General features: G+C 38.9%; 1 protein-coding gene across 1 annotated transcript in view; it reads left to right on the top strand.

Moving 5' to 3' along the window:
• Positions 1–16,707, top strand: part of thsd7aa (thrombospondin, type I, domain containing 7Aa) — a 182,229-nt gene that overhangs the window by 96,431 nt on the left and 69,091 nt on the right. The window contains exons 5-6 of the mRNA XM_053333754.1: positions 686–841; positions 6,726–6,929. Coding sequence (XP_053189729.1) covers positions 686–841; positions 6,726–6,929 — 360 coding nt within the window. The remainder of the gene's footprint in view (positions 1–685; positions 842–6,725; positions 6,930–16,707) is intronic.

Genomic DNA, 16,707 nt, shown 5'->3' with positions numbered 1-16,707 from the left:
GAGCCGAGGTCCACCGAGAATCAGGCCAAATGGATGACTGGCCTGCTGCGCTGGGAAAATAATAAAAAGCTTTGTAGTTTCAAAGTTGTCTGGTTTTGGAAGATTTTGGGTTTGTGGGGTCCAGGGGAATGAAAGAGTAGCGTGTTTGCATTTTTTTTTTTTTGCAACTTTGATTTTTCAGCTGAAAGGATTTGTTTCTGTGGGGATACAGGATTCTAAAGACAGTGCTATTTAATATCTAAAAGACCAACTTCTATCTTTTTTCTTTTGGACATTTTATCATGTCTACGTGGTTTGTCTGTTAATCCATACACATTTCAAATACCTTTCAAGACTGGTGTTGAAATACTGTAGTTACTGCACAGCACATATTCATGGCTCTCTGAACACAGCTTTGAAAATGAATGTAATGTCCTGATGTGTAAGCTGGAGATTCTTACTTATTCCTAGTGGTGCAGAGGAAACCACTCACCCAGTACCTCAGGAACCGAGGTTCAGCTTGGCTGGGTACTCTGATAAAACAGAACTGACAGTGTTTGCAGGGTTACTTAATGATAGAGACATGAAATGACAAGAAATGACAAGTTTTCCACCTGGCATCATCTTTCTTATCATTGCATCTTACTGTTACTTCTAAAGTAAATATTCCTTGGTGTAATGTTCGTATATTTTTGTGTCTTCATAGCATTGCGACCAGTGGACAGTGATCTGTGCCTGAGCATTACCCCAAACACCACCCAGCTCTGCCATATAAGCTGTCCTGTTGAGTGTGAGGTGTCTTCGTGGAGTGCCTGGGGACCCTGTACCTATGAGAACTGCCAGGACCAGACAGCAAAGAAAGGTAAGAGCTCCCTGCAGACCGTATAATGCTGTGGTGCTATAGACTAGGAAATTGTGTTCTTTGGGGAGATCACAGGCAAAGAACCCTACTGTCCTGAAACTGAGTGCAAACACAAGCACAATTTCATGCTAAAATGAGCACCAAAATTGCACTGGGTTACCTGACCAGCATGAACACAAGGTTAGTTGTGTTATTTTACCCACACTGATACACCAGCCGTGCCTTTCTTACCAAACAAGTGTGTAAAAAATTGGACCACCTCCTGTGAAAATGGCTATTTCCTACTGACTTCCTGCCATGAAAATAGAGCCGTTACGTTCTATTTAAGGCTAAAGCCTACAGAACTGTACACATTTTTATCTCTGTCCAGTAAAAACGCCTGACACTGTGGACCCCTCCATACCAAACTGTTCCCCATCAAAACACCCACCATCTACCATCACCCCTTGGTGAAATTTCAAATTGTGATTCTGTACTGCATGTCCACTGCTTTTCAACACATGGCAAATGTCTGTATCTATAATGTAATAAAAATGTTGATAGTGCAACCTGAAGATAGATAGATAGATAGATAGATAGATAGATAGATAGATAGATAGATAGATAGATAGATAGATAGATATATATATATATATAGATAGATAGATAGATAGATAGATAGATAGATAGATAGATAGATAGATAGATAGATAGATAGATCCAGCAACAAATTCACTATTAGATTGAGGTCTGGGCTTTGACTCGGCTACTCCAGAATTTTCACCTTGTTGTCTTAAAATCATTTCTGTGTAACTTTTACTGTATGCTTCAGGTCATCGTCTTGCTGGAAAATAAATCTTCTCCCAAGTAGTAGTTCTCTTCAGACTGAATCAGATTGTACTCCAGGATTTCTCTGTATTTTGCTCATTATTCATAAGTGTGTAAACTGAATAATGTGATAATTATTAGGCAAATTGTTGTGTTAGAAAGGACATTACTTTTTGACATAATTTTTGATTAATTCCATTATATTTGTATTATGGATGTTTCTTCAGTAGTATGTCTAGTTTAATAGTAATAGCTTAGTGCAATGCTTACAATATAAAAACTGCTAACATAATAGCTAGCACAAAGACTGCTATGATAAGTGGGTAACTGATTTACAAACTGGTTCCATCAAGAAAATATGTGTATCTATACAATTTCATTGTCATTTTAGCAGTAATTATTCAGATGTTAAAGTTAGTATTGGTGTCCCAGTCAGAGCCCTGGCCCTTGCACTAAGGGAGGGCATAGCCAAAAAGTCAACATTTTCTCTGTGTTTTTGTTAGCTGTTGTGGCAGGTTGTACTAGTCCATCAGCAGGGTTGAGTCGCAGTCGCCGCTTCAGCCCTTAATTATCCCTGGAACAGCGGCGTCCGCCATGACTAATGCATGTTGACTCTGCCTTAATGAAGCGCCTCAAATGAAAGGGATGGGTGGAATTTCTCCGCCATGCATCTTAATGATGGATCCACTCGCAGTCGCTCATTTGCTCACTTCACCATTTCTGCTCTCGCTGTCGTCTACTGTACGTTGTGCAAAGTGAACACGAACACACACAGACACACATATCTTCAAGTATGTGTGCCCTGACTCTCATTAAACAGAGAGATATGGACTCAAAATGGGTCTTCCAGGCTGTACATCTTTTCATCCCTTTGACACTCAACATGGGAATCGGTAGGCTGTGATTAGAGCGCTTTAGTTTGCTGAATGTTAGTTTATACTGTATGATCTATATGCAGAGGAATGCACACCTTCCTGGTATTTGACTAATATGCAGTTCACTACAGAACTGAACGATTTAAAGAACATGTCATTTTCTCTGACCAATACTGCAGTTTAGATTTACATTGCATTCTTGTTAATAATGTCAACCTCAGACATGTATTCGTTATCTACATAGAATTAATCAAAATATGTTAGTGTCAAGCATGAACACACATCTTGTTTCTATCTAAAAAGAACCAGATAAAATGAAGCAGTGTTTTACTGTTATCGTGCTCCCAGGATTCTAGAAAAAATGCTTTTCATTAGATGGTATAGGTGACATATTTGGCCTTCTCCCACTAATGTCAACAAATAACCAGCGTAACGACACAATACAACAAAAATGGAGCTCTTCGACTAGAAATACCCTGCAGATATTAGCTCTCCAGTTAATGAGAAGACTACCTGCCCCCGTCCACCACAATGTATTTCAGAACAAAACACCAACCGCTGCAATGGCCAGTCGCCCACTCCTGAGCACACACACAGCTAAAACAACACTAGTCTATCAACAAAGAAGCAGAAACAACCTCCAGAGTGATAGCAGAACGTAGGTTACCCCTTTCGTTCGAAAGTAATAAGCACACATTTCACAACAAAACTATAACACGTTGCTCCCAGGTCACAGCTCTTTGATGTCACCACGTCCATAAAACGTTGCTCCCAGGTCACAGCTCTTTGATGTCACCACGGCCGTAACACGTTGCTCCCTGGCTACAGCTTGCTGAGCCTAGCAGTAGTTAGTAAATGTGGTTGGTAAAAGTAAAAAAGGTGGTGGTTTGTGGAGGTTAATGTGTAGTTTTGCAGACTAGGTAGTGCAGTACGGTTCACAGCAGACAGTGGCCAGAGCGCAACAGTAGGCATTTGTGTTTGTGTTTGTGTGTGAGGCAAGCATGTTCATGTGAGAGGGGCAGAGGGGTGACTGACTGATTGGGAGTGAGAGATGCTTTGTTAAAACACTGTGCCAAACATAATTCTACAAATATTTTAAATTATTTTGAGAAGCGTACGCAAGCTTACAACATTTTATTTTCCATTTTTAGTTTTTCCCAAAACATGCCAAAATGATGGCATCTCTGAATAGCTTAACTTGTCCTTCAAAAAAGTTAATAAAAAACCCCCAATATATGTCATGGCTGAGTGACGCATGTATTGACATTCACATAAGCCTATAAGTGAAGGAAATTAAAAAACGAGCAAAAATGCTGTAGGGTTAAAAGTTCAAACTACATACATGATTGAAAGCTGGACCAGCTGTTAGCACAGCGTCACTTTCAGTGGATTTGATGGCTATAGACTACATTCATCTAACTAGGCAAGAGCTTAATAGCCTTTTGACAGTGGGTCTGGGTCTGGCTCTGACTTTGCCCTCTGGCACAAGGTAATCCATTTGCCATAATGATATCAGAGTGCTTCTTCTCAAATGCAGGACTCTTATCATCAACATGTAATCGTTTTTGTGGTGCGACAGTTACTTATCTTACATTTGTGTTGAGGTAACAGGGTCTTAAAAGGTTTTCAAAAACATACAATTCATTTTCTCAAAACTAGGTCTGAGAAGGTCTGTCAACCCAACCGGTCGAGGCAGATGGCCGCCCAACTGTTGCCAAGTGCTTCTTGCTCATGGGGGGATGTTAAAGAGTACAGTGTAGACCTGCTCTGTGAAAATGCCCTGAAATAACTTCTGTGATTTGATCCTATATACATATAATTGACTTGATTTGACCTGAGAAGGTATTACATTTTTAATCAATTCATTATTAATTATGTTAAATCTCAGTAACAGATGTGTGAAATTTGTCTCTTTCCTGCTGGGTGTTTTTTTTTGTCTCCTAGAATGACATTCATTTATAACTAAATTACAACGTTATAGATATCATTAAATAAATGTAATGATGGCTGAAATAAATGTGAACATAATGGGAAAATGCCAATTTACACAACTTTTGGCAATTTCCAAAAATGTTTATAATGAACACATGAATTAAATGTTCAAGCACCATACCTAGCTTTTTTTCTCTTCTCCATCAAACTATCTGATCTTACAGTATAATATTCACCAGAAGAAATGATACATCAATATTAAACATTGTATAGTCATGTTGAGATACCGGCAGCACATGGTTCAGGTTAGAGAAACACTGTAGTCGGTTTAATGTAGAAAAAGTCTGCACAACGTATTGATTAAATTACAGTCACCTGTGAACATAATCCTGACAGATTATATTTGCCAAAACAACATAATTGGAAATGAAATTTAATTGTATATGAATGTGAATGAATATGAATTTCCAGGAGACAGAGTTGAGCCTTTGGAAGACATTCTGACTCCCAGTTTGATCAAAAACAATTATTTTGTATTTGGTCCTGCCACTTGTCCAGGTCACCTTAATTGACTAATTATATACTAGGAATTATTGCTCTATACAGCTGACAAATACTGACCAAAATGAATATTAATTTCACATTCTAATGACCTGTTTTTTTCACTTTGATTTGACTGTGTTTAATTGTCTCATCTACCTGTCCAGGGACTGCAGATGGTTGGTAGCTAAATCTGGTGCAGAGCATCTTTTCTGTTATTTGAGTTGATTTTTTTTGTACACGATCCCTGTCATAAATACATTTAACACAAATAAATAAATAAATAAATGATAATTATGATAATTGATGGCCTTATTGTTCCAATTGGTCATTCTTCCAGTAGAATGATCATGAGGTTTTAAATTATGTTCTATTTGTTATTTAAAATGCCTAAAACTTTAACATTTATTTTAATGAATAAAGCAGAATGTCTGTGTAGATGTAAGACTTAGATGCAATATTTTGATACTTAGATACTTGATAGACATATTTCATGTGTCTATAAGGATTCTTTGTAAAATGATCTTTGCTTAAGGAAGCCACCTCTGACAAATAGTACAAACTAATTTATCAGGATAACAGCAGATTTAATCTTATATTTGGAATGAATTACAATCTATGTTAATGAACTATTGCCTATATGTACATACATATATAACAGCTCATACAGCTTGTTAAGATACTGTTCATAATGTATGTATGTTATAATGGTGCGGCTGTAAATCCTAATATTGATTTAACAGCAATCAATTCAACTGCAGCAGAGATTTTTCTTCTTTCTGTGTTCACCTTCATCATCATCATCATCATCATCATCATCACTTTTCCCTGAGATTCACTGCATAGCCTTGCTATCCTGAGCTGATATCATGTCCGTGATGGGTCATCACATATGATTGTTTCCATGTATGTGTGTCTTCAGTCAAAATGAAGGCTCAAGCTCTGACAGCGGCTGCCTTGCTATCTCACAGCCAAAGCCATTCATAATACACCCAGCAGATAGCAAGTGAGTGATGCCTGATAGAATTGAATTCCCTGCACCCCAGGTCTCATCTCCCTCCATACAAACCCCACCCCTCCCCCTCTGATAAAACCACCATCAATGGGTCTAGACACATGACAGTACATGTTCAGCTGACCTGCCTGATTAAATAAAGGTTTTCAAGGGGAAAAGAGAGACAAAAATGAAATAGAATAGGAGGAGATTCTGCCGACTCCACCTGAGTCCCGCAGGCACTCCAGGGCTCTGCTGCCTTATCGGGCTGGAGCAGGAGTGTGGATTAGAGGGTGTGTGACCTTGGCTGGGGTGCAGTTAACACACCCCCCATGGAATCATGGAATCCCATGCCCTTGAGCAAAGGAAACCACACATACATGAGAACAAACCCCCAGCTGAACAAATTGTTTCCTGCATGCATTAGTCACTTTGGATAAAAGTTCATGTAATGAGTAGAATAAAACAGTCAATTTATGAAGTTGGTCTTCATACATTTTAGTTAACTTCAGGCTTAATGGACTGTCACGTTACATTCATTACTATCATCAAAGGCACACTGTGACCACACAGTGAAGTTAATGTGCTTACAGTTGCACAGATTCTGTCAAATTGCGCAGAGGTTTTGCTCAACAGATCACAGAGGGGGTCGGGGGGGTGAGGGGAGGTGTGGTTGATTAGCATGGGGCTGGTTCACGTTCATCGACTTCATTAAGTTCCTGTTGTTCCTCGACAGGGTTCAAACTGAGGAAGAGGAAGATCGTCAATGAGCCGACGGGTGGGACGGGGAACTGCCCCCACCTAGTGGAAGCGATACCGTGCGAAGACCCCAGCTGCTATGACTGGCTGGTGGTTAAACTGGAGGAGTGCATCCCTGATAATGAGAAGGAGTGTGGACCAGGAACACAGAACCCTCAAGTGCAGTGTGTCAACAGTGATGGTGAGTACATGAAGCAGCTCTTTGTTTCTAGGACTAACAGGCACCGGAAGCATTTTTAACTGATGTTCTTCTTTGGTTCTAAGCAATAATTACTGTACGGAGACCAGTCTAGAATCGCATCATTTGATGTTCATCAGCTGACGCCTGCAGCACCGGCTGGGCACGTCACCCAATCATGATTGAGATAAAATTGCTGCTTTTCTGTTGTGGCGCATTTCGCTGATAAGAAGTTGGACAGTAGCAAATCCCAATGAGCTGACGTGCATCAACTCGTGATGACGCACGTCAAGTTAAAGCTGGCTCACATACAAAACAATGGGTGTGGGTGTGTGTGACGCACATCATACAACACCAGTGTGTGTTGCCCCCAACATCGTGGGCAGCACTGTTGATAAAGTCTTAGTTTCTTTCAGCTGCTTTCTTTCCATGGTCTGTTCAAAAATAATGGGCAACTACCAGCTGTTTATCAGCTGATTCTCAGTAACACCTACAGCACCAGACAGGTACAGGCCATATAACCAAATTTATGAGAGGAAATCAATGTGTTGGCTGTATATTGTGCTAAAGTAGCTCTCACACTCTGTTTGTCTTACATCACTGCAGAAATGTTGGAGATCAGTGATCAGACCTGTTTCATATCTTACTTCATTTATATGATTTCTGAATTAATTTTATGAAGCCAAAAGCAGACATTACTATCTCATCCATAAATATTCATGATTGATTTTTCAGAAAATGTACCATATTGTAATCAATATTGTGAAGCCTCCAGTTGAAAGTATACTATACTTTTGATATGGAACCTACTTGCATGGAAAAGGAGAAGATGTCATTTTAAGAACTTTTAATAATTTTATTTGTGGAAATACTGCGTCAGACCAATCAGCAGCTATCATAGACTGGGTATAACTGTTGTATGTCATTGCCCCTTATTTAAATATTTATTTATATTTCAGATCATTCAACACAGTTTTTATATATATGGGTGTTAGCAGTATTATTATTAGGGTAACTTTCCCTAGGGGAAAATTTAAAATTGACACAACAGTATATGGGTGAGATGTGTGTGTGTGCTAGTGGTATGTGTATTTTATACTTTAAATTATTATGCAGTAATTGGACTGCTCAAACAGAGTTTCATTGTATATGTAAAGATCTGTATCATGGCTTTGAGGCTAAAGCCAATGCAGAAATACATTAAAGTGCTAATGCTAGCTGCTCCAACTCACTTCCATTCAAAAAGCCTCAACTTTTCTCAGTCAGTATTTATTTTCAATGAGTCTTTATAGCAAAGCAATTTAATTTATAAAGCACATTTCAGCAACAAGGCATTTTAAAGTGATTAACATAGAACATTAAAAGCATTCAGATAAAGTGGAGCAGTCATTCAAGTTAAGAGGATAGAAAATAAAAGCTGTGGTTGTCTGATTAATTGATTGATTGATTAATTAATTGATTGGTTGGTTGATTGATTGTTTTAAGGAGATCTGTGAAGACACAGCAGTTGAGTCTACTAAAGATAAATGAATGGACTTGTTTTTCCTTTAATCCTTGCTATATTCCTCATTTGATAGATGGCTAACTTTGTAATTGTCTTAATGTGGCTGTTGAAATTCAGGTCTGAATCCATGACTACACCAAGATGGTAAACATCATTTAAAGCTGAGTGCTGACTTTTAATCATTCTTTCTTAGCACAAAAAACTCCAATGACTTCAGTTTAGCCTTTAGTTTAATTGAAGAAAATTCTAGTGTTATCTGTGTTTAAGTAGATGTCAATGAAGACCTTAACAAGAGCAGTCAGTTTGATATGGGCCTGTAATTGTTCATGTAGTGAAGTATCTAGATTGTTCTTTTGTGCAGTTTTCATGGCCTGTGGGAAGAAACCTGAGAGAAGAGCCATGCTGAAAATGTGTAGAAGATCTGAGACAACTAGAAACATTTTTGAAAAAGCTTGTTGGCAGAATATCAAGGCCACAGAGGGAGGATGTTGCGTAATGTTCTCCGAGTCTTTTTTTTTTTTAGTTTGATCAGATTAAATTTAGTCTTACTTCAGTTGATTTTAAGTGGAAGCAGGAACAACACATGTCCTGTATCTGACATGGAAGCACTGAATGCTTGTTTAATTTTCTAAGTTTTGTCAGTGGAGCAGGAGGTCAATTAATTACAGGTCCTGGTGGATAGATGTTTGAACATGAGTGGGTTTGCTAGCCTGTTAACTGTAGCAAACAAGCCACATACAGTACTGTTGTTTTTGATCATGATGTTTGAGAAGAAGCATTTCTCAGTTCCAATGAACCAGGAGATTTGTTGTTTTCTACACTCTATTTTTTCTATTCTGACCAGCGTGGCATTTCTCCATGGAGATCTCTTTCACCTTAGTAGGTGCAATGGCATCAGTACTGAAAACCAAAAGTAGGTAGGTGTGGAAGAGAAAGCCTGAATACATAGTGTTTTGTGATGATCTGTTCCAACATTTATGTGCACAGAGATATCACATAACACAGGAATGATGAGAGAGAGCAACATCAGTCACTAAAACCTTAGAAAGTGTTCAGACACTCGGAGATGTTTAAGTCCAGAGTGTGGGCTCTGTTACATGCTGAGTCAGTCCATGGATGGGTCAGTGACAAATAAGGTTTGGCAAGATGAGCAATTCAAATATATTTTAAAAAATAGTTTAAAAGCAGCATCAGATGCTCCTGAAAATGTCAAATGGTGTAACCACAAAAGAATGATAAATATTACATATTTTATCACCTACAGTGTATTTAAGTGGACTTATACTAATAATGTAAATGGTTCCTGATCTCCATGATTCTCCAGATTAAATGTAATATTTAGAACAATAGTATTCCATTATCTTTATTTAATATAAAAGTTATAATGTAAGATCATGCCAAACTAGTTGATATGGTTTTATTGACTAGTTACTGTTTTTAAGCAAGTTGAATTATTTGGTATAAAGATTTTATGGTTACACCACTTAGACATTTTTAATATATTCTCTCAAAATTTTATGCTGAGTCCACAAAAAATTATTCATATGTTTATTTTCACACATTATAACCCCTTTAAATTTAACTAAAGCACATGGACACACAAAAACTCATTGACCCTTATATCAAGAACACAACACAGTTATTTAATGCCTCTGTCCTCAGGGTTATCAGCATGGATGTTAAAATCACCAACAATAACTACACAGTCAAAGTCACAGTTACAGAGAGCTGTTCAACAAAGTCATCCAAAAATTTGTGGCAAGTAAATATTTAGGACCGTAGCTCGATGAGAGAGATTCAGCTGAAGAGACACTTATTCTAAAGAAGCATCATTTCCATAAGACATCTGCTTGCAGGAGGGAATCATTAAACAAAGTGGCAGCTCCATCTTTAAGTACTGTAACTTGTTAAAGTTAGGAGGGGTTGGCTGGATAAGAACAGCTGTAGTGTTATCTTGTTCTAACGAAGTTTCAGTTAAAAACATAAAATCTAGATGGTGCTTGACAATAAAATAGATTTTCCTGCTAACGACCTGCTGTTTAAGGAAGCTAGATCTTGGGTCTTGATATTGTCCTTACCTTGGAACTTGATTTGCATGTTTGTGGTATTTTGGAGAGCAGCATGGTGCACAGGTGAGAGAAGAGGGCCAGACAGGTGGGAGGTTCATTTTAAATGAAGCAGCTCATTTTGGTTGATATTTGGTTCCAGATGTCAGGCTGAAAACAGATGTGTCAGAATCACATCTGTCTGTGGTGCAACATGAATCTGCTGCTGATTTGGTGATTTTATCAACAAGATCAAACTAAATACTTGCTGCACACATGTTGCAACATATTTATTTTCATTAAACACTCTCCCTAGAAACAGCTTCAGTCAGTCCATTTCTTTTTTTAAATTTTATTTCTATAGTTATTGTAAAATCATACCGATGAAAAAAACTATCATCTGTCTTTGGCTGCAGATTTGTGTTAATGTGTGTTCATCATAAACCAGCCACACAATTCCTGAAGAAAATGTAAGATATCTTTAATCCAAAGCACATGAGAGGGAGATGCAGATATTTCCATTAGCAAGATTTGTTGTCTCATCAACGGAGTAACAAAGGCGATCACATCCTTGTTCATTTTGGTCAGATGCAGAGCAGGTAGAGAAACCCAGAATTAGATCCCGACCGATATATCGGTCAACTTATCAGCTGATATTGTCCTGTCACAGATATATCAGTACTAGAGTTTATTCCATCTGATATGTGTTGAAATACTATTTTAAAGACAAATAGGCTGCATTTTATATATATATTATATTTAATCATTTTTCCTCATTCAAGTTTAATACATACAATTCCTGTAGTTTATTGTTTCAATGCACTGATGTCATTTTATTAATTTATATACGTTTATTCTTAAACTGTTAAATATCATGGGATCCATTGCATTTCTTGTTCATGAGCATTTGATAACCACATTAAATAAAAGTGTGATTATGTACAAATCCTGCATATATATGAGAATATCGGCCAATATATCGATATTGGTATTGGTATCGGCCGAAATAATCCTGTATTGGTCGCGCTTTACCCAGAATCATGCTATTATGGGTTTTGGTTCAATCTGTGTATCATGTTTAATTATGACTGGCAAAACTTTCAGGGTTATGAGAGTATTTATGAAACACCACATTCTCTGATCTAGGGTTAGGCTTAACCCTAACCCTGAACCTAACCCTCCTTCATTCAGCCCTTTTGCATGTTATGCTGCTGCACATACGTGACCCATAACAGCTGGTTTGGATTGAGACGCCTACAATCCATGTGCCTCCCACCTTGTGCTTGTTGCAATTAAAATAAGGTCCATTATGTTTTACACAGCCAGGTACAGGTGTTTGGAACCACACATGTAACAGCATTGATGGAGCTAATGACCAGATAAGTGTAGATGTTTGTGCTTTGTTGGAGCTTATGTTCAGTGTGCTGTAGGTCATTTTACTCAGCTCTGATTGCTGCGGAGATGCTTGGCCTCACTTTGAACCAACACTCTTTGGGCCTTATACCATTGGCCCACTGCCCAACATTGTAATTGTTGTATTTGTTGTGTAGGGAGATATTCCTCTATTGTTTGTGCTATTCTAAGCTATTTCATTCTGTTCCTGTGTGTGTGTAGCTGCACTCTCCTGGGCTGCAGCTCAGGCGACCGGCCAAAATTGTGCTGGAAGAGAATGTGAGGCACCAAGAGATCAGTCTTGGCACTGCCTGAGGGAGGTCTCACACACACACTCACACTCACATATACACATTCTGACCCCCGGACTAAACACCTGCTTTCTTGTTCATCCGTTACCATACCAGAGAAACATCAGGTAGTCATGGTGGTGTCTGTAACGCTGTTTAGCATCAGAAAAAAGAGCAGCCATTTCTTTTCACATATTGCTTTTTGTCTCTGAGGCACAGGAGCAGCTTCCCTTACTTGTCTTTCCAAGTCATGCACACACCTACTCACCATGTTGGTGTGTAGCTGCTTTGAAAAGTCTCACAAGCTCCCACTGTCTTCATATGAGAAAAAGTTGAAAAAGCAGCAGAGCTTCCCTCAAAAGGAATAGAGTTAAAAACCAACTCTCTGTACGACTGAAGCTACAGAGAAAAAGTAGTTCAAAATGCAACATTTGACTTACAACGTCACATGTCAGCAAAATATAGCAGTAATAACAAAAGTATGTGGCATTAGATGTGAAGTCCAAAGGTTTCTGACTGTGCTTCTAAAGGCCACACATCTACTGCCGCAAAGTAGAGTGAAACTTTAGTTCTGTGTAGCTGCATCTTAAAGTTGAACACATCCATCACTACTAAAGTTGGACGGTAAACATTCAACAACAGTATGCTGTTTTCCTTTTATAAGAGAAGATACAAAGGCTCAATTGGTAGTTATAATCCTTGAGATTTACATAATATCAACCGCCATTTTTGATTTGTTGAAGAAAATCACTCAAAGTTGTTCAAAGTTTGCTGTGGTGTCAGATGTTTTTTGATATCCTTGGAAATCAATTTGAATTGAGACTTTACAGTGTGACACACAGACAAGATCAAGGGTTAACTTAAAAAAAGAAAAGGGCAGGGCTTGTGGAATGTATGGTGTGCAGGAGGACTGGTCTTCTCCTGTCCGATGGTTTCTTTGGTTGGCAATGTGTTCTTCTCTTGAGTCTCCGTCTTCTTCAGCTTGGTCTTGTCGAAGCTTGTGACTTCTGTGATGTCTGTCAGGTTAACTTAGTAGAGGGGAAGTGGCTCTTAGGTGGTCAGCTGACAATGTTAACTGCAAAGAGTCACAGCAGAATTTGGAAAACTCTTTTTTTCCCTTTGGTTCCCAGGAGGCAGTACTTTTATATATGGTCCCGTTTTCATTAAGTTGCTTCCCATATCTGGGTAAAATTTAGGAAGCAGGAACTTTACTCGTTCCTCTCACTCTGTCCTCTCAGCTGTTGTGACTCCATTGCAGAGTAGGACCTTGATAGGACCCACCAGACTCTGGAGGTGACCTAATGATTCTGCAACAGTTTATAAGCGCTTACTTTGGCGCTTTCCGTTGATGTCGCATCCTGCTTTGAATACACTCAATCAGCACCGAGTCAACCTCTAGCCCCACACAGAGTACACACCCTGAGGCAGGGACTCATTTTCCGAAAGATTGTTCTTCAGTGATGGTTCCTGCTATGGAGACATGCGCCAACAGTCACAGCCCCATAAAATTACCCCAAAGTTCCTGCAGTGGAAACGGCCTTCCTGTCTCTGGTACAAAACGTTCAAGTCCGTGTAAAGTAAGAATAAATATGTGTTCTGAGTTTGACATACCACAGAAAAGTGTGTTGTTAACCACCCTGCCAAATTTGAATGATTAAAAAAATCGCCAAATATATGAAATTAGGCTTCAAAGTTGTGTAAAAATCAGCCTCTTTCTCTGCTCCCAAACGCTGTGGGAGTGCCCGCCGAGTTCGCTGAAACCCCCCGCCCTATCAAGTGTCACCTGTCAATCAAAGTCACCACCTCTACCAGAAACATGGACGCTACGTCTGAGAGCTTTCTGATGCTAACTCAGCTGCTAGCTCGGCGGCTAACTCAGCTAACTGGCTAACTGTAGACTGTAGTAGTAGTAGTGTGCGCTGAAATTTATACCTCTACAGCAGAAGGGCGGGTTTATGCTAATTGTTTTTCAGACCCACCCACTAAATCCTGAACACAGAAATCTTGAAACACAGTTTGTGAAGCCTAGCTCCACAATTCAAATCTAAATGGTTGAAATGCTTTTTACACCTTTTTTAGAAATACATTTATGACCTATTTAATGTGTTTAGAAGAAAATGTCTGAATGTCACTTTACACAGTCTTTAAGTTGAGCTACATATGACTCTTTATGTGCTATGTATTATTTCTCTTGTGTTAGAACCATTGCTGTCATAATCCTGCACAGACCCATGAGAGACTGGATGTAACACCGGATGAATAAACTTGAATTTAGAAATATCCAGTTGAAATGAAGGGAAAGACACCAGTGATACAGCAAAAAATGATTGAGACCTTTATAAGGTCAGTGTCAGTGAACTGTATTTAACACTGTGTGTGTCATTGTAAATCATTGTCAAGTATGAAACAGCTGATCTACCAGAAGCTCAGTGAGCAGTATCTACCAGCTTCTACATTGCGTTTCACATCATGAGCCAGTAGGTCCAATTAGAAAGAAATTCTGCCGGACTTCTCCACTTCTAGCATGAATGGAGCTCAAACTTTCAGAACTGCTGCTAACTGCAGTGAAAGAAAAAATGGATGTGTGTTTCTTGACTTTGGGGAAGGGTGGGAACAGGAAACAACTGGGAATGTGAGGAATATTTCTCCTTCTTTGATTTCTTGCTCATTTTTGTTAATCAGAGTCTAGCTTGCCTCAATCAAAGAGATGTTAAAAGCCATCCTCCATCACTCTCACATATTCTCCGAGGCTCTCCGAGGAAAAGCAAACATTTATTTTGGTGTGTGTGAGACGCAGGAAGCGGCGTACCTTGAGAGAATTGTAACGATGCATTTTTAATTAGATTTCATTCTTTCTTGTTTTCTGTTGTTTTTTTGGTTGTTTTTAGGGGGTGGGCGGCGGGGGGGATGGGGAGTGTGTGTGTGTGTGTGTGGGGGGGGGGGGTGTAGCCTGCTGGGGATATCTTGCATCATTCAGTTAATGAAGGGTCAGAGAAAAGCTGAGTCATTTGTTGTTTTGTTTTGTTGTGAGTAGAGAAGACAAAACAAATCTGAGGCAGATTAGCCTGTAGATGATAATAAAGATATAGATACTACAACACACAGTAGCTATAGATGACAGTGATTGATGCATATGAATTTGTATCTCTATCATTACAGAAATTAGAGAGCTTAAATATGTAGGAACTGACTTTTCATTAATGAACCAATTATGACCTGAATATTGTAATTTCATCCAATCTTTTTTGTTCCTTTTTTTCCCTATCAAAATGGAATGTGCATATACATATGTATATCTGTGTGTGTGTGTGTGTGTGTGTGTGTGTGTGTGTGTGTGTGTGTGTGTGTGTTGGAATATGGCAATTACGAGTAGATTCCTGAACCATCACACAGTAGCTGCTAATGAGGGCTCAAGGGAGAACGAGAGAAGGAGAGAGAGAGAAAAAGAGAGAGAGAGAGAGAGAGAGAGAGAGAGATGGGGGTTGCTCATCAGTCTCCATATTATTCTCATAATCAAGGTCCCCATTCATAGGCTGCAGTGCACCATGTTGTTGCAGTGGCAGTGATTACCATCTTCCTCATCCCAAACTGACTTCATCTCTACTACTAATTATCCTCTCTCTCTCTCTCTCTCTCTCTCTCTCTCTCTCTCTCTCTCTCTCCCTCTCTCTCTCTCTCTCCCTCTCTCTCTGTCCCTTGAAAAATTAACAGAATATTGTCCTTGAAACGTCATTTATTATGAAACATGCCAACAAGTATCATGACAGACATGCTGAACTTGCCGTTTGCTAGAATGTATCATAATGGTGTTCATATTAGTTAAGAACAAAATACAAATTGTACAGTATTATAGCTGCAGGCAATGAAATCACAGAATTTAATTATAAGGGGGAACACTTTTTTCTAAGTAAATGGTTTCCCATTTTTCACATGATGAAAGTGAAATATTCATGACACATTCACTCAGCCCGTTTTTTTCATGATCATACAGAGTAGTGTTGGTTTACCGTGTTTCACGTTCCATGTTGGAATTTGGGCTTACCTCGGCAAACTGAAATGCTTAAAAGGAACACACACACACACACACACACACACACACACACACACACACACACACACACACACACACACACACACACACAAAGAAGATACAATTTGAATGTTGCAACATTTAGTAAATAACAGCAATTTCTATGAACTACTTTTGAGCTCCCTCACATTCAACTCTGAATTTCTTTAGAAGACTTTTGTGCTACCTTTCACTCTGATCTACTACAACATGTCTCCACCAAAGCTCTACCACTGACTGTGACTGCTGTCTATACCTAGCTGTGGGTTAGGTGCTTTGTGATTGTGGCTACAGTTATGGCTGAGGCTGTGAATGTGTCTATAGCTATGTTTATTTCAAAGACTAAGGCAACAACATACTTTTAACAGCACATATAAAGACTTGTCTTCACAGGAAGCATTTCAACCCTCTTTTTCGTATCGGTCTTAAAAGGCTCATCGAACAAACATGCTTCTGTTTCGATCAGTCCAGGCGTCTACAT

The sequence above is a fragment of the Scomber japonicus genome, chromosome 15 (assembly GCF_027409825.1).
Source record: "Scomber japonicus isolate fScoJap1 chromosome 15, fScoJap1.pri, whole genome shotgun sequence".
Classification (NCBI taxonomy): domain Eukaryota; kingdom Metazoa; phylum Chordata; class Actinopteri; order Scombriformes; family Scombridae; genus Scomber; species Scomber japonicus.
Note: the sequence above shows the minus strand (reverse complement) of the source record. Positions and strands in the feature narration are given on the sequence as shown.